This window comes from Leucoraja erinacea, chromosome 3 (assembly GCF_028641065.1).
Source record: "Leucoraja erinacea ecotype New England chromosome 3, Leri_hhj_1, whole genome shotgun sequence".
NCBI lineage: Eukaryota > Metazoa > Chordata > Chondrichthyes > Rajiformes > Rajidae > Leucoraja > Leucoraja erinaceus.
Window position 1 is genome coordinate 66,497,613 of NC_073379.1, and position 19,082 is coordinate 66,516,694.

At 45.8% G+C, this 19,082-nt stretch overlaps 1 protein-coding gene across 1 annotated transcript in view; it reads left to right on the forward strand.

Annotated features, from left to right (window-relative positions):
* The window catches only part of LOC129695676 (A disintegrin and metalloproteinase with thrombospondin motifs 19-like), a 392,435-nt gene that overhangs the window by 128,166 nt on the left and 245,187 nt on the right, over positions 1-19,082 (forward strand). The window contains exon 8 of the mRNA XM_055632842.1: positions 519-624. Within this exon, the coding sequence (XP_055488817.1) occupies positions 519-624 (106 nt within the window). The remainder of the gene's footprint in view (positions 1-518; positions 625-19,082) is intronic.

Sequence of the window (19,082 nt, forward strand, 5' to 3'; positions counted from 1 at the left end):
AAGTCTCTTAAATTCCCCCCCCTCTCATTTTAAGCCTATGGTTTCTATTTTTGGAATCCTCTGCTCTGGGGAAAAAGATTCTGAATGTTCACTTTATCCATGCTCCTCGTGATCTTGTGCACCTCAATAAGGTCACTCTTCAGCCTTCTATGCTTCAAAGAAAAAAGGCCCAGCCTATTCCAACTCTCTCTATAACTCAAGCCCACAAATCGAAGTAACATCCTGGTGAGTCTCTTCTGCACCCTTTTCAATCCAGTGCTTTTATTAAAGAAAGTAGCAAAGTACTTTTACTCCAATTAGAATTAGAGGTTTGTTGACGTGTCCTTATTGCACTTTAAGATTTGATTCAATATTTATTGCTTGGGCAGTAATAATATAAAACTTAATTAGTAAAACAAATTTCCAGGTGAGGAACCTTGAAAAGACTTGTCCTTAAGAATACATTGTTTTAATTTGTCAAAGGGAGTTACTGTATCATGATTTTACATTTTCTCTTTACATATATTTTCTTTGGGCAGGAATAGCATATCTAAGTGGGATGTGCAGTGAAAAAAGGAAGTGTGTTCTTGCTGAGGATAATGGACTGAACCTGGCCTTTACAATTGCGCACGAGATGGGTCACAAGTAAGTAAGAATCTATAATCATGGGAATGTATATGATGTATGTGTTCTCATTGATGAGATGTAGATGGTTGTCTGTTGTATAACATTATTAAAATGACACATGGATTAGAAAATAGGGTATGGTTCAAATGAGCAGTTCATCCACTGCCTTGTGTTACATCGACCACCCTCCCACCCCCTCCCTTCACCAATGTCCAGTGGGAACATAAAAAACACCCCCTTCTATTGAGAATTCTACTTCTTACTTATATGGAGTGCATACCATTTAAAACTAGGTTGTTGAAGTACAGAGAATCAATGCACGTCTCAATAAATGGTTATTTCAGAAGAAATGATCAGATTGAGGTAGACCACTGACCGGCTATCATGAGCAGCAGAGGAAATGGTAGATGTATTAGAATCAAATAGTAAGTCACATTAATTTCCTAACTGCAGATTTATTTATCCCTGTATAATTTCAAAGTGGATTCAATTTTACTTAGTTGTGTTCACTCACAGGTAGAAAAATTGATTCTTGTCGTCTCAGACCCTGAAACGTGCCAAAAATGTGTTATAAAGGGCTCCATTTGAAATCATTTTCAGTGTTCAAGGTTAATGGTTCAATGGTATTTTATTGTCACCTGTACCTAGGTGCAGTGAAGTTCCTTTTAGTTCATAAAAATCTTACTATAGATTGGCACAATCATATTTAAGTACAAGAGTGTAAGAATAGTAGATTACACTGAGGTAGTACACAAGAGTCGCCACATTTCTAGGGCCGTCTTGTATCTTTCAAGTTTTAAAGTAGTTATAAGTGTAGACTCTTAACTTGGCTATAAAGGCCATTGTCTTGGCGTAACACTGGGTCGGAGTTGCAGGGGTCGGCCTGGCCTGGCGATGTTGATGCTCTGTGACGCTGCATGCCGTGTCCGCTCATGCATTCAGCCTCTTGGAGCATGCCCGATCCAGTTGAGCCCCACGCTTTGGATGGTTGCTCAGGGAATTCTATCAGGTGCCTTTAGCTTGCTGCTCTCATCTTAGTAAAGCCTTACATAAAATAACTGGACCTTCAGCTGACTCAATTACCTGATGTGATCTGTGCCCAGAACATATCATAGTTATAAAATTAGATCTTACACAGATCGCATTTGGTCCAATGTGCTGATGCCAGTCCTTTGAGAAAGCCATCACATTAATTCCATTCCTTTCACTTTTACTCCAGAATCCTACATTTTTTCTGTTCAACCATCTAACATTTTTTTTCTATGAACTTCTCAGTGGAATTTTTAAGACCATTATTTTCATGTAGTACATTCCAGACATTCACGGGTCAGTGGTATCTGACTTTACGAAGGGAAGTTTCTTCACATGTCACTTGAGAGGAATAGATTGGGTAGATGCACAGTTTCTTGCCCAGAGTAGGTGAAGGAGAAAAGATTTAATAGGAATCTGAGGGGTATTTTTTTCACACAAAGGGTGGTGGGTGTATGGAGCAAGCTGCCAGAGGAGATAGTTGATGAATCCCACTATCCCAATGATTTTACACAGAGTGGTGAATCTGTGGAATTCTCTGCCACAGAAGGTAGTTGTGGCCAGTTCATTGGCTATATTTAAGAGGGAGTTAGATGTGGTCCTTGTGGCTAAAGGGATCAGAGGGTATGGAGAGAAGGCAGGTACGGGATACTGAGTTGGATGATCAGCCATGATCATATTGAATGGCGGTGCAGACTCGAAGGACCGAATGGCCTACTCCTGCACCTATTTTCTATGTTTCTATGTAAACGCGCTGGTGCCGTGTGGATCAGTTTACTGAGGATACTGACCAGAGACTGGTGATCTGTTTCGACCGTGATCGGGTTGCCTATTTTCTATGTTTCTATGTTTAAGAAACAGTTAGACAGATACATGGATAGGACAGGTTTGGAGGGATATGGACCAATATGGTTTAATCTTAAAAGATTTGTATACATAATCCAATCTCCCGTCTCTTTTAATGCATTCCTCTTTAAAATTACATGATTTAATTTATATTGTCTGTTCTCGATCCTCCACCTGGAGTATATTGCTGTGATTTTGTCAGTATGAAATATCATGAAGAGGAATTAATTTTGTCAAAGTGCGATGAATCTATGCATTCATTGCCACAGACGGCTGTGGAGGCCGTCAATGGATATTTTTAAGGCGGCGATTGGCAGATTTGTTAATAGTACGGGTGTCAGGGGTTATGGGGAGAAGACAGGAGAATGGGATTGAGAGGTCAGCCATGATTGAGTGGCGGAGTAGAATTGATGGGCTGAATGGCCTAATTCTGCTCCTCCAACTTATGAACTTATCACCTATCATATGTGCCCATTTCACCTGCTCACTTACGTCTTCACAAAGCCCAGTGTTTCCTCATCGCTAGAGATTGGATCCACCAGTGTAAAATATTTGAGCAGAAAATTGTGCATAAATTGTGTATAAAAGTGTATGTTAGACCGCATGAATCATCATTTCTGGGTCGGTTCGGGGCCAACGATAAATTGCCCTGAGCAACTTCACATGTGGTTGATCTTGTCATGCTTGGCAGCATCGTTTGCACACATAATAACGTCACAGGTCACACGTTGTATGTTTCTTCAACTTCTGACATAAACTGGAGTTTTTGAATAAATCTACAACCTTCTCAGATCGCTAACACAAAAAAAAATTCCAAGGTACAGATTGTAGAGAGTGAGATGGCAGCAACACATTGCTGTCACTGCACGTGGCATTTGCCCCTCCCCCCCCCCCCCCCCCCCCCCTCCGTGATTTCTGTTTCTACATTGTGTCATTTTTCAGGCTCTCTTTTCAGTGGATAGCAATATGTTAAAAATAACTCACTGCAGCTTTCTTCACTAAACACTTGCATTTCACTTACAGTCACTGGTGATTTGCACGTATTGATCACTGGTCCACAGCTTGCATTGACCAGAGGACATTGTGACACATATTTGATCAGGCCAGTTGGCGAGTATTGCCCAGAGAGACTGAACGGTACCGCATTACCCATTGCCTGCACTTTCCCTCCATGGCATCTTTTTATGCTGCTGCACTGTGGCGGCCATGGGAAGTGTTCTTCCAGTGCTGCCTTGCTTCCAAATGATCAGCATGGCATTGACGCATGATCTGCGAGCTTTGCAGATAGCTCACAATGGCAACCACACAGATCCTGTAAAAGCATATGAACTCATCCACTAAATCCCACAGTGCTACCTTTGGTGTATTTTGGCCTGAATTTGTGAATTTTCCCTGAGATCATCTGGATGTTAGCACTTTGCTTTACGTGTGCTCTCAAGCAAAATAGATTGAGCTCCAGTTTCTAGGCATCAACATTTATTTTAGTGTCATAGAGTCACAGAGCATGGAAACAGGCCCATGTCCAACTTGCCCACACTGATCAACACTACACTAGACCCACCTGCCTGCGTTTGACCCTCATCCCTCTGAACCTGTCCAACCCATAAAAATTACTGAATTTTGAGTTAGATATATGTTTAGTAAAATAGGCATACGTACCGATTTCTCGATTTCTTAATTACATCTAAAAGAGCTGTAGTTTCCTACTGGAGAATACCACTGAATACCTGCCTTCTGATTGAAAATGAAATGTATGCTCTCTCTCCAAGCCAGTTTTATATTTCATCACTGCCTCTGGCACGTCAGCCCCGCTAACTTTAATTCTTTCTTTTAGATCAGCCTGCAGGAGGCACACAAAATTAAAATTAATTTCTTATCCAAAATGTTACCACTGGAATTTACTTTTAAATAATGTAATTTATGGATGCTGAACATGCGTAAGAGGTCATTAAATATTCAATGATATAGCCTGTGATTCAGTGGCCCTTCTGTGGGCCCCTTCCCAATCAATGATCAATTCAATGAATCAATGATACTTTATTGTCACATGCACCTAGGTACAGTGAAATCTTGCACACAATACACAAAATATGCAAAGAGTCGCCACGTATCTGTTGCCGACAAAGTTACAGAAGTAATTAGTTTCCCGATGGTCCCTCCTTGTTCTCAGCATACCCGTGCAATCTGCTGGGTCCCTCCCTCCTTGTTCTCAGCATGCCCCCTCCCCTTCCATGCGGGTCCTTTTTTGTTCTCGTTGACACACTCCCCTCCCACTCCCTCACCGGGTCTCTTCTTGTTCTCGGCGGTCCCCAAGACTCTGCTGAACGCCTTTCAATGCAATCCAATTTTTATTCCTGGGATTATAATTCTGTCCAATGATGGGATACATGATATGCAGTGAATAATTATAGCAACACAGAAAAGGTTACATCACAGAAAGAGGCCATTCAAGTCATTGAGTCTCCATGCCAGTTCAGTGGAAGAGAAGTCCAGATGTTCCTATTTAATTGCCCTCCTCTCCCTACAGCTCTGCAAAATATTTTCCCTTCAAGTACTTACCCAGTCCCCATTTTAATGTAACTGTTGAATCTGTCTCTATTCTGTTTCTGGCAGTGTGTTCAAGATTGTAGCAATTCTCTTGCTAAAATAATATTCCTCATTTCACTTTTGTTCCTTTTGCCAATCGCCTCCATTGTACATCCTCTGGTATCTGACCCTTACCCTAGTTGGAATGGATTCTCTTTACCAAATCTGCCGAGACTCTCCATGATCCTACCTCGGAAATGGAACACAGATAGTCATGCAGCATGTGAAACAGGCGCTTCGACCCAACATACACATGCTAAACAAAATGGCCAAACTACATTAGTCCCTCCTGTCTGCACTTAGCACATATCTGTCTAAACCTTTCCTGTGCATGTCAAGTCAAGTCAAGTCAAGTCAAGTTTATTTGTCACATACACATACGAGATGTGCAGTGAAATGAAAGTGGCAATGCTCGCGGAACAACAAAACAACCAAACAAATTATAAACACAATCATAACACACATATTATTTTACATAATAAATAATAGAAGGAAAAACGTTCTGTACAGTTAGTCCCTGGTGAGAAAGGCGTTTACAGTCCGAATTGCCTCTGGGAAGAAATTCCTTCTCAACCTCTCCGTTCTCACTGCATGGCAACGGAGGCGTTTGCCTGACCGTAGCGGCTGGAACAGTCCGTTGCAGGGGTGGAAGAGGTCTCTCATGATTTTGTTTGCTCTGGAGTTGCACCTCCTGTTGTATAGTTCCTGCAGGAGGGTGAGTGAAGTTCCCATAGTGCGTTCGGCCGAACGCACTACTCTCTGCAGAGCCTTCTTGTCCTTGGCAGAGCAATTCCCGAACCAGATGGTAATGTTCCCGGACAAGATGCTTTCCACCGCCGCTGCGTAGAAGCACTGGAGGATCCTCGGAGACACTCTGAATTTCCTCAATTGCCTGAGGTGGTAAAGGCGCTGCCTTGCCTTACTAACCAGTGCTGAGGCGTGTGATGACCATGTCATATCCTCAGAGATGTGGACTCCCAGATATTTAAAACAGTTCACCCTATCCACAGGATCCCCATTTATACTCAATGGAGTGTACGTCCTCGGATGATGTGCCCTCCTAAAGTCCATGATCAGCTCCTTCGTTTTTTTGATGTTCAAGAGGAGGCTGTTCTCCTGGCACCAGAGTGCTAGATCAGCCACCTCCTCCCGGTAGGCCTTCTCGTCGTTGTCTGAGATCAGGCCCACCACCACAGTGTCATCAGCAAACTTAATTATTGAATTGGAGCTGAACCTAGCCACACAGTCATGTGTGTACAGGGAGTACAATAGGGGGCTGAGGACGCAACCCTGGGGCGATCCTGTGCTCAGGGTGAGGGACTTCGATGTATTCCCTCCCATCTTGACTACCTGGGGCCTGGCGGTGAGAAAGTCCAGGACCCAGGCACACAGGGAGGTGTTGAGCCCCAATTCTAGTAGCTTCCCGGCCAGTCTGGTGGGGACTATCGTGTTGAAGGCTGAACTGTAGTCTATGAACAGCATCCTCACGTAGCCCCCCTTTTGGCTGTCCAGATGGGAGAGAGCGGTGTGCAAGACCTGGGAGACCGCATCGTCCGTGGACCTGTTCGGACGGTATGCAAACTGCAACGGGTCCATGTTCCGAGGGAGGAAGGCGCAGATGTGATTCTTCACCAGCCTCTCAAAGCATTTCATGACTACCGAGGTAAGGGCCACCGGACGGTAGTCATTCAGACAGGCTGGGGAGGCATTTTTTGGTACCGGTACAATGATGGATTTTTTGAAGCAGGCAGGGACCACGGACTTGTCCAGGGAGAGGTTGAATAATGTAGTGAGCACTGGAGCTAGCTGCGTAGCACAGGACTTGAGTACTCGCCCCGAGATGCCATCGGGGCCTGCAGCTTTTCTTGTGTTCACCCGTGTCAGTGCCCTCCTCACGTCGTGCTCGGACAGCGAGAATGTGTGCACATTCCTCCCTTCAGCTTCGGTAGCCAGCCCGCTGTCGGTATTGTCGATAGTCGGCAGACCTGGAGTGGTGTTGCCCCTCTCGAAACGAGCGTAGAAGGAGTTCAGGTCGTCAGCTAGGGAGGTGCCGGCACATGCGGATGAGGGAGCGGTGCTTCGGTAGTTGGTTACAATCCGTAGCCCCTGCCACAGGCTTCTGGTGTCCTGCTGCTCCATCTGTAACTCCATCTTGTCCCTGTACCTTCTCTTTGCGTCCTTCACCGCCCTTCGCATTCGGTAGGACTCTGCCTTGTAGACGTCCATGTTTCCTGATGCCAAGCCCGAGTTGTAGGCAGCGGTACGAGCATTCAAGGCCACACGAACAGACCTGTCTACCCAGGGTTTTTGGTTCGGGAAGGTGCTTACCCTTACCGTGGGGACGATGTTGTCGGTTATTGTTGCGATGAAGTCCATGACTGCTTCCGCGAACTCACTGACGTCACTGGAACTTGCTTCGAACATATTCCAGTCGACATCACTCAGTGCATCTTGCAGCATGGCCTCTGACTGGTCGGACCACCGCTTTACGTCCCTCGTCTCTACTGCTTCCCGAACTATCCTCTGTTTATACTCCGGCAACAGGAAAATAGCAGCGTGGTCAGATTTTCCTAGGGGAGGGAGTGAAACGGCCTTGTAGCCTTTCCTGAACGGTGTGTAGCAGTGGTCCAAAGTGTACCTGTCTAAATGTCTTTTAAAATGTTGGCTTAGTACCTGCCTCATCTACCTCTCTGGCAGATTGTTCCTACCACCTTCTCTGTGAAAAAATTGCCCCTCCATTTAAAGATATCTTTAAATAGAGGGGCAACTCTATTTAAAGATAGAAACATAGAAAATACAGTGGCTTGCAAAAGTATTCATATCCCTTGAAATTTTCCACATTTTGTCACGTTACAACCACAAACGTAAATGTATTTTATTGGGATTTTATGTGATAGACCAACACAAAGTGGCGCATAATTGTGAAGTGGAAGGAAAATGATACATGGTTTTCAAATTTTGTTACAAATAAAAAACTGAAAAGTGTGGCGTGCAAAGGTATTCAGCCCCCCTGAGTCAATACTTTGTAGAACCACCTTTCGCTGCAATTACAGCTGCAAGTCTTTTGGGGTATGTCTCTACCAGCTTTGCACATCTAGAAACTGAAATGTTTGCCCAAAATAGCTCAAGCTCAGTCAGATTGGATGGAGAGCGTCTGTGAACAGCAATTTTCAAGTCTTGCCAGAGATTCTCAATTGGATTTAGGTCTGGACTTTGACTGGGACATTCTAACACATGAATATGCTTTGATCTAAACCATTCCATTGTAGCTCTGGCTGTATGTTTAGGGTCATTGTCCTGCTGGAAGGTGAACCTCCGCCCCAGTCTCAAGTCTTTTGCAGACTCTAACAGGTTTTCTTCCAAGATTCCCCTGTATTTCGCTCCATCCATCTTCCCATCAACTCTGACCAGCTTCCCTGTCCCTGCTAAAGAAAAGCATCCCCACAGCATGATGCTGCCACCACCATGTTTCACAGTGGGGATGGTGTGTTCAGGGTGAAGTGCAGTGTTAGTTTTCCGCCACACATAGCGTTTTGCATTTAGGCCAAAAACTTAAATTTTGGTCTCATCTGACCAGAGCACCTTCCTCCACATGTTTGCTGTGTCCCCCACATTGCTTGTGGCAAACTGCAAACGGGACTTCTTATGGCTTTTTTTCAACAATGGCTTTCTTCTTGCCACTCTTCCATAAAGGCCCGATTTGTGGAGTGCACGACTAATAGTTGTCCTGTGGACAGATTCTCCCACCTGAGCTGTGGATCTCTGCAGCTCCTCCAGAGTTACCATGGGCCTCTTGGCTGCTTCTCTGATCAATGCTCTCCTTGCCCGGCCTGTCAGTTTAGGTGGACGGCCATGTCTTGGTAGGTTTGCAGTTGTGCCATACTCTTTCCATTTTCGGATGATGGATTGAACAGTGCTCCATGAGATGTTCAAAGCTTGGGATATTTTTTTATAACCTAACCCTGCTTTAAACTTCTCCACAACTTTATCCCTGACCTGTCTGGTGTGTTCCTTGGGCTTCATGATGCTGTTTGTTCACTAATGTTCTCTAACAAACCTCTGAGGCCTTCACAGAACAGCTGTATTTATACTGAGATTAGATTACACACAAGTGGACTATTTACTAATTAGGTGACTTCTGAAGGCAATTGGTTGCACTGGATTTTATTTAGGGGTATCAGAGTAAATGGGGCTGAATACTTTTGCACGCCACACTTTTCAGTTTTTTATTTGTAAAAAAATTTTGAAAACCATGTATCATTTTCCTTCCACTTCACAATTATGTGCCACTTTGTGTTGGTCTACCACATAAAATCCAAATAAAATACACTTACGTTTGTGGTTGTAACGTGACAAAATGTGGAAACTTTCAAGGGGTATGAATACTTTTGCAAGCCACTGTAGGTGCAGGAGCCTGCACCGCCATTCACTGTAATCATGGCTGATCATCCACAATCAGTAACCTGTGCCTGCCTTCTCCCCATATTCCTTGATTCCGCTAGCCCCAATAGCGCTATCGAACTTTCTTTTAAATTCATCCAGTGAATTGGCCTCCACTGCCTTCTGTGGCAGAGAATTCCACGAATTCACAACTCTCTGGGTGAAAAAGTTTTTTTCTTATCTCAGTTTTAAATGGCCCCTTTATTCTTAGACTGTGGCCCCTGGTTCTGGACTACCTCGACATTTGGAACATTTTTCCTGCGTCTGGCTTATCCAGTCCTTTTTTAATTTTATATGTTTCTATAATATATCCTCTCATCCGTCTAAATTAAAGTGAATACAAGCCCAGTCTTTCCAATCTTTCCTCATATGACAGTCCCGCCATTCCGGGGATTAACCTTGTGAACCTACTGCCTCAATAGCAAGGATGTCTTTCCTTAAATTAGGAGACCCAAACTGCACACAATACTCCAGGTGTGGTCTCACCAGGGCCCTGTACAACTGCAGAAGGACTCTTTACTCCTATACTCAAATCCTATTGTTATGAAGGCCAACATGCCATTAGTTTTCTTCACTGCCTGCTGTAACTGCATGTTTACTTTCAGTGACTGGTATACAAGGGCACCCAGGTCTCATTGCACTTCCCTTTTTCCTAATCTGATGCCATTGAGATAATTATCTGCCTCCTCGTTCTTGCCACCAAAGTGGATAACCTCACACTTATCTACAATACACTGCCATGCACTCAACCTGTCCAACCCTGCAACTTCCTAGCATCCTCTTCGCAGTTCACACTGCCACCCAGCTTTTGAGTCATCTGCAAATTTGCTAGTGTTACTTTTATTTTATTTCCATCATCTAAATCATTAACATATATTGTAAATAGGTGCGACCCCAGAACCGAGCATTGCGGCACTCCACTCGCCACTGCCTGCCATTCTGACAGGGACCCGTTTATTCCTACTCTTTGTTTCCTGTCTGCCAACCAATTCTCAATCCATTTCAATACACTACCCTCAATACCATGTGCTCTAATTTTGCTCAGTAATCTCCTGTGTGGAACGTTATCAAAAGTTGAGGATCTTATCTTTCTTTCTGAAAGTCCAGATACAATACATACACTGGCTCTCCTTCATCCATTTTACTTGTCACATCCTCAAAACATTCCAGATGATTAGTCAAGCAGGAATACCCCTTCATAAATCCGTTGACTTGGACCAATCTTTTTACTGCTATCCAAATGCGCCATTATTACTTCTTTAATAATTGACTCCAGCATCTTCCCCACCACCGATGTCAGGCTAACTGGTCTATAATTCCCCGTTTTCTCTCTCGCTTCTTTCTTGAAAAGTGGGATAACATTAGCTCCCCTCCAACCCACTGGAACTGATCCTGAATCTATCCACCAATGAGCCAACGTTTTCTAGAGCCACCACCTTGAGTACCCTGGGATGAAGACCATCGGGCCCTGGGGATTTATCAGCCTTCAGTCCCATCAGTCTACTAAATACTATTTCTCGCCAAAGCAAATTTCTTTCAGCTCCTATGTTTCCCTAGACCCTCTGTCCTCCAGTACATCTGGGAAATTGGTTGTGCTTTACTTAGTGAAGGCAGACCAAAGTGTCTGCTCAACTCGTCTGCCATTTCCTTGTTCCCCAAAATAATTTCACCTGTTTCTGCCTTCAAGGGACCCACATTTGTCTTTACTAATCTTTTTCTCATAACATGCGTAAATAAGCTTTTACTATCCTTCTTTATATTCTTGGCAAGTTTACCTTCGTACTTCATCTTTTCACCCCATATTGCCCTTTTTGTTACCTTCTGATGCCCTTTGAAAGTTTCCCAATCCTCTGGCGTCCCGCTACTTTGTGCTATGTTTTACACCTTTTCTTTTAGTTTTACACCGTCCCTAATTTCCCTTGTCAGCCACGGTTGCTTCCTACCCCCCTTAGAATCTTTCTTCCTCTTTGGAATGAAATGATCCTGCATCTTCTGGATTTTGCCCAGAAATTCCTGCCATTGCTGTTCCACCGTCATTCCTGCCAGGATCCTTTTCCAGTCTACCTTGGCCAGCTCCTCTTTCATGCCTACACAGTCCCCTTTATTCAACTGCAACACTGACACTTCTGATTTAAACTTCTCCCTCTCAAATTGCAGATTAAAATTGATCATATTATGGTCACTACCTAGCAGTTCCTTTACCTTGGGTTCCCTTATTAAATCTGGTTCATTAGACAAAACTAAATCCAGAATTGCCTTCTCTCTGCTAGGCTCGAATACAAGCTGGTTTAAGAATCCACCTCAGAGGCACTCTACAAACTCCTTTCTTGGGGTACAGAACCAACCTGATTTTCCCAGTCTACCTGCATGTTGAAATCTCCCATAACCACAGTGGCATTACCTTTGTTAATGCCAATTTTAACTCCTGCTGCAACTTGCACCCTATCTCCAAACTACTGTTTAGGGGCCTGTAGATAACTCTCATTAGTGTATTTTTACCTTGATAATTCTTCAATTGTATCCACAGCGACTCTACATAGTCAGTCCTTATGTCACCCCTTGCAAGGGACTGAATTTCATTCCTCACCAACAGAGCTACCCCACCTCCTCTGCCCAGCTGCCTGTCCTTTCTATGGGATGTATAACCCTGAATATTCAGTTCCCAGCTCTGATACTCCAGCAGCCATATCTCTGTAATCCCCACAATGTCATATCTACCAATCTCTAACTGAGCCTCAAGCTCATCCACTTTATTTCTTATACTTTGCGCATTCATATATAATGCTTTTAATTCATTACTCACCTCACCTTTCACATTGATTCCTATTTCACTTGGCCACGCTCTCCTATCCCTTCGTAAGCTTTCTGTCCCATTAATTCTGGTGTCTTTCTGAACTTTTCCTATATTCTCTTTCCCTTTAATTCCATCCTTGTGTTTCCAATTTGCCCAATGCCCATGAAGTCCTGGACCCTGGCATCAGGGAAGCAACACACCATCCTCGAATCCCGCTTGTTGCCGCAGAAACCCCTGTCCGTACCTCTCACTATGGAGTCCTGTACTACCACGGCTCAGCCTGATGTCTGTCTCTTCGGCTTTGCTTCAGCGTCACGCTTTGGCTCACATACCTGTCCGCCGCTCAGACTGGCAGTGTCTTCTGTCCTGACTGTTTCCAAGAGATTCCCCTCATGATCTTGTAGACCTCTATAAGATCACCCTGATTCATTCTGCGCCCCAAGGAATAAAGTCTCAGCCTGCCCAACCTCTCCCTATGGGTGCAGTGGTAGTGGGTTGCCTGGTCGAAGGTTGTCGTAGGTTCTCGTAGGTTGTAGCCGGTGCTGACCGGTGAATTTCATTGGCTCATTGGGAAACTATATATAAGCAGTAGTTTTCAGAACCAAGGATAACCGACCAGTAATGTTAAATGTTAAATCTCTGGCTTTTTAAAAGTTGTCTTCACTCCTTCTCCCCCCTCTTTTAAAGGACTCACGTGACCCTTCCCGTGCACTGAGCTTTCACCATCTTAATTACAGCGCCAACCTTCCTGTTCATCGCGGTGTGTCTGTATCACATTGGCTTTGCACCGTGTGAATTTCACTCAGACAGTGCTCCCCCCGCTTGCCCTGTCCCCCGCCTGCATAACGGGCTGGTCAAGGAAGCGGTGTGTGTGAGTGTTCCACTCTGATAGTCGCCGGCAGTTGCCTGAAAAATCACCTAAGTGGGACAGATCCATCAGTCTTCTGTTCCGAGAGGAACATCCCTACTTTCTTCATTCTATATAGTAAATTTTGTCATGTTCAAGGGAGAGTTAGATTTGGCTCTTAGGGCTAAGGGAATCCAGGTATATGAGGAAAAAGCCGGAACGGGGTACTGATTTTGGATGATCATCCATGATCATATTGAATGGCGGTGTTGGCTCAATGGGCCGAATGGCCTTTTCTTGCACCCATTTTCTATGTTTTCTCCAATCTCTCTTGGTCGTTTATATCTTCCCAAAGCATACTGCCCACAATTGGATGTTCTCCGGCAGTTGTAGCTAAACCAAGATTTTATAAAGCTGCATCGCGATTTATTGTATTTTATACCTCTGTTTATAAATCCCAGGATCTTGAACCTTTTTTTCATGGTGCTGGTAGTTGCCACTGTTCCCCTTTGGGAATTGTGCCTTCTAGTACAGGTGCACAACCTTTTATCCGAAGATCCAAATAACGAAAACCTCCGAATAGCGGACATTTTTTTCGGTCCTTGAAGAAAGGTCCTTGAAAACGTTCACCGAGGGAGGCCCACAGAGGTGACAGTGGAACCTCCGGTCGGTCCTCGAAGAAAGGGGAACTAAATCCCCATTCATAAAAGAGAAGGTGAGAGTATATTGCGCGGGAGGGTTAGTAATTGACAATCTGCTGCTGCCTGCCCGTTGAGTTAAAAAGTTCCCACGGTAGACTCACGATACACAGTGTATCGTGAGTCTTGCGTGGGAACTTTTTAACAGCGTGCAGGCAGCAGCAGATTGTCGCTCCCTTCAGCACCGGCGCGGGGGCTTTGCACTGTCTTCACGTCGGCGATGCTAGCAGCACAGTGACAGTCACCGGAGACGTCAGGACCAACGGGACACCGACCCCCAGGCCCACTGCAAGCACGGAGATCCCAGAGACCCACAGCCAGCAGCAGCCCAGCCCCGTTCCAACTCCAGAGGAAAACTGCAATCTGGCCGGAGACGTCAGGACCACCAGAAGCCGCTCCCCGAGCTGCGCCCCCTCATCGGGACACTGACCCCCAGGCCCACTGCAAGCACGGAGATCCCAGATCAGCAACTCCAGCCCAGCCCCGCTCCAACTACAGAGGAACACGCTCCCCGTATGGGCAGAAGCTGATGTTGTGCAAGGGAATGTCTTGTTCTTGGGGTTGCGCAGCTCGGGCTGTGGGCGAACTGCTACTTGTCGCCATAGCGGCCCATCGGGGAGCGGATTCCTCTGGAGTTGGAGGGGGAGGGGGGTATTGTGCTGTTTGATCGCCCCCTACTATCCCAGGGACAGGGAGACAGGACGTTCACCGAGGGCGGCCCGCAGAGGTGACAGCGGAACCTCCGGTCGGTCCTCGAAGAAAGGGGAACTAAATCCCCATTCATAAAAGAGAAGGTGAGGGTATATTGCGCGGGAGGGTTAATAATTGACAATATGCTGCTACCTGCCCACTGAGTTAAAAAGTTCCCACGGTAGACACAATACACAGTGTAGGCAGCAGCAGATTGTCGCTCCCTTCAGTTTCACCCCACCTACACCCCTCTGGTTCCCGGCCATGTGTGTGACCCCTTCCCTCCCCTCTCCAGCACCGGCTCATTGCACCGGAGCGGGGGCTTTGCACTTTCTTCAAGTCGGCGATGGCAGCGGGTCAGTACAGTCACCGGAGACGTCAGGACCAATTGGACGTCGACCACCAGGCCCACCGAAAGCACGGAGAACCCAGAGACCCACAGCCAACAGCAGCCCAGCCCAGCCCCGCTCCAACTACAGAGGAACCTGGGTTGCGGATGACGGGGCGCAGCTCGGGGCGTCGTAGGGGCCCATCGGGGAGTGGGTTCCTGTTGGGCCTGACGTCTCCGGCCACCTGCTATCCTCTGGGAACTGTACCGCCCTTGCAGGAGAGTGGGGTTGTTTGCAGTTGCAGAGGGAGGGGGCAAGGGCGGTACAGTTCCCAGTCTCAGCTCCAGTCCAGGGGGGTGGCCGGAGACGTCAGGACCAACGGGACAGCGACCCCCAGGCCCACTGCAAGCACGGAGATCCCAAAGACCCACAGCCAGCAGCAACTCCAGCCCAGCCCCGCTCCAACTCCAGAGGAACACGTAGGGGCAGAAGCGGATGGTGTGCAAGGTACGTCTCGTTCTTGGGGTGGCACAGCTCGGGCTGTGGGCAAACTGCCACTTGTCGCCGTAGCGGCCCATCGGGGAGAGGATTCCTCTGGAGTTGGAGGGGGAGGGGGGTATTGTGCTGTTTGATCGCCCTCTGCTATCCCAGGGACAGGGAGACACAGCGGCTTTTTAAGACTGGTGGGCAATCACTTCCAAAGTTCTGCCCACACAGTCAGTAGACCTCTCCTACACTGCATTTCATACTAACATTTATTCTGCAAAAAAAAACCTACATTGAAGTCTCAAACTCGCGACCGAGTAACTGCCGGGATCAAGTCGCAAATTCGCGACCTTGCGGATATGAGCCGAGCACTCTACCACTGAGCCAGCCATTAAAATCTATGCTAAAAAATTTCCATTCCGAAGACCGACAAATTCTGAATTACGAAAAGTGTCTGGTCCCAAGGCTTTCGGATAAAAGGTTGTGCACCTGTATATATTTTCTCCCCTTATTCATGCTGTCAAAATGGTATACTTTGCATTTTTATGCATTGAATTTCAACTGTTACATGTCTACAAATGCAAGCAACCTCTTAAAAGCCACAAGTATCCTCATTGTTCATTCCACTTCCATGCTTTGTGACATCTGGAAATACTGCATGAGGTGCTTAACTAAATAAAATGGATTGATAAATAGCAATGAAGCAAATGTGGTGTTAATGCTTTACGGAGAAAGATATAATGGGGTGAAATTGATTTTCAGTAATAGGGGCTGGTTTGTTCAAGTCTTTAAATTTGTCAGCTTTTGAAGGGGTTGGTGCACCAGTTCTTGATGTTGTGGAAATTGTTTATTGGATATAGTTTATTGGATGATTTTTGGAATATGTGGTTGTTTCCCGTCTTGTTGCCTTCCTCTCTGACACGCATGTGCATGTGTGCATACTTACGTGCACACTTACGCACACATTCGCGTTCACACACGCGCACACACACACACACACACACACACACACACACACACACACACACACACACACACACACACACACACACACACACACACACCATGTGTAGTGTGCAAATGATGCCTTGGCAGTCAGTTTTACAGAATTCCTAAAGTTGCTGTCCCACTTGGTGATTTTTTCGGCGATTGTCGGCATCATTGACTGACGTATCAGGAAAGTCGCGCCGTTACGTGGCTGTGACGCGGTGTGATGAAGTATTGACGCGTGGTGTCTCCTCAAGTGTTGATAAGTTTTTTTTTGTCACTGCTGGATTTTGAAATGTTCAAATTCTTTCGGCGACCCTGATACGTCAGTCAATGTTGCTGGCAGTCGCCGAAAAAAATCGCCAAGTTGGACAGGCCCTTAATTTTCCTCTGCTGAAATAAATGCAAGAAAGTTCTGATGAGGCGTGAAGTTAAGTCCATTTAATGCACTAATTTTAACCCTGTGTGTGCAGCAAAACTTTAACCCTGTGTGTGAGAGCAGAGGCCGACAGGTGCAGAATATGCTGTGGTAACACAAGATACTATAATCAACTGTATTGGACTGACTGTGAGAAAAAATAGACAAAGTGCTGGAGTAACTCAGTAGGTCAGACAACATCTCTGGAGAACATGGATAGGTGTGGCTGTGAGGTTTGGTTTCAATTGTTATTTGATGATCAGTATCATGAACATTGTCAGATAACACATGCCTCCTAATTTTTGCCTGGTAAATTAAAAAGTGCATCTGTTTCCACTGTGTTTACCAGATTCCAGCACATAACCAGGAAGGGAGCTGATTTGTAGTGAAGCTATCAAATATCAAAGACAAATATTTTACCTGACTGGATCAATTTGTGGCCCATTGTTGATAAATGTGTATGATTAATATGGTTTGAACTAATTGTGCTAAACACACTAGATTGAGAAAAGGAGGTAACGATTATACAATAATGAAGCCAATAGCTCAGAGAACATCTGCAGTATAATGAGAAAAAACACACAACATTTTATTAGCAATGGAACAGAAGGGAATTTTGCAGCACAACTGTTCTTTTGTGTGCCACTCCATTTTCCTAGATTGGAACGTTAAAGCAAGTCGTCATAAGTGGCAATAGGCTACCACAACAAGGACAGAACATCTAGGGATGTGTGTCAGATTCCTCCTCAGCTGTTATGCTATGAAGAATACAGCTCATTGTAAATCCTCCTCTTCCTGTGACTGCACCCTCAGGACTGATCCATTTTGTTGAGCTTATGGTATGAGTAATGAAAGTGTGGCCAAATAAATAATAAAACCTGCATCTTGAAACCTTAGAAGATGGACGTTCAAAAGAATATCCTGCAATACTTACCTTGAAAACCTGCAAGCCTCTTAAAGGTTGACTTGCCTCAGATTTATCCGAACATTCTCTTGCTGGTAGCCAAGGGATGAGAGTCCAATATTGGGTCTCCAAGCGATGAGTGTCCAACATAGTCAGAGCTTCAAAGGATTCACTCAATTCATTTCTACTTGTGTATCAGAAAGTCTTGCCTACTCAGAGTGGTGCACAAAGATAATGCGGATGTTACTGTGCTGTGATGAATCTCTAATATTAACAATACCAGAAAAAAAGTATTCTATCGTAGCATGGAATGGAGATGTTCTGAGCTAGTTGTCCGAGTGGTGGCGCCATCAAATGTGGCAGCCTCGCCAGCAGCTGTCTGTCCATTCTGAGGACATCCTTTTGGACTGTTTTACCCTCCTACCATCCGGGAGGCGCTACAGCCATCCGTTGCCGAACCAGCAGGTGGGAACAGCTTCTTTCTGCGGCAGTCAGCTGTCCCCCGTGCCATTCATCCCCCCCCCCCCCCGGACACTTTTGGTTTATTTTCGTTTGCTATGTCGTCTTCAAGGGAGTGCTAATGCAGTTGTCTCTGTACTGTACACTGACAATTTTGAATCTGAGGTCTGAATCTGAATCTGAATCTTTTGGGTTTTTGTCAGTCTGTCTAAAAGTTTGTTTTTGGAGGTCTTTTAGTCTTTTTTTGTGGGAGGTGGGAGGGGGAAGGGGGAAACCGTTTTTATCAGTCACTACCTGGTCAAGGATGCGTCTCTCCTCCGAGCCGCATCTTCACCCCCTCCTCACGGCCTACCATCTGGATTGGCGCGGCTTTTCCTGCCGGAGACCGGCCAGAGCATCAGTAGCGGCGCAGCACTGGATTCCATCGCGGAGTGGGCGATTCCTTACCCGGAGCTTCGGCGTGTTGGGACAGCCGTTTAACACCGTGGAGCTGTGGTCTGCAGAGCTTCCAGCCGCGGGCGGTGCTGACTTTAACATCGCGGAGCCTGGGATCCTTGCCGGGGTTGCCAGTGTGAATCACTGCCCAGCTCGGCCTGTGGACGTCAGGAGCCGCGGTCTTCGGTAGGAAGCGGCCGTTTCGGAAACTCCCAGCCACTGAGAGTGTTCTCCGTTCTGACGCCGGAGCTCCATCATCCCGGCGAGAGGGCCTGAAACATCGGGCCGCCATTGCGGTGACTGCGGAGGCCTCAATAGGCCGCGACCACGGGTGAACAAGAGGAAGATGACACAACTTTGTTGCCTTCCCTCACAGTGGGAAACTTTGATTCTGCTGTGGGGGGGATGTTTTTATGTTTTATGTTATTCTATAGTGTTGTGTTTATCTTATTTGTGTGCTGCATGGTAACTCAGATTTCATTGCTCCAATTGGTGTATGTGACAATAAATGTCCTTTGTCCTTTGAAG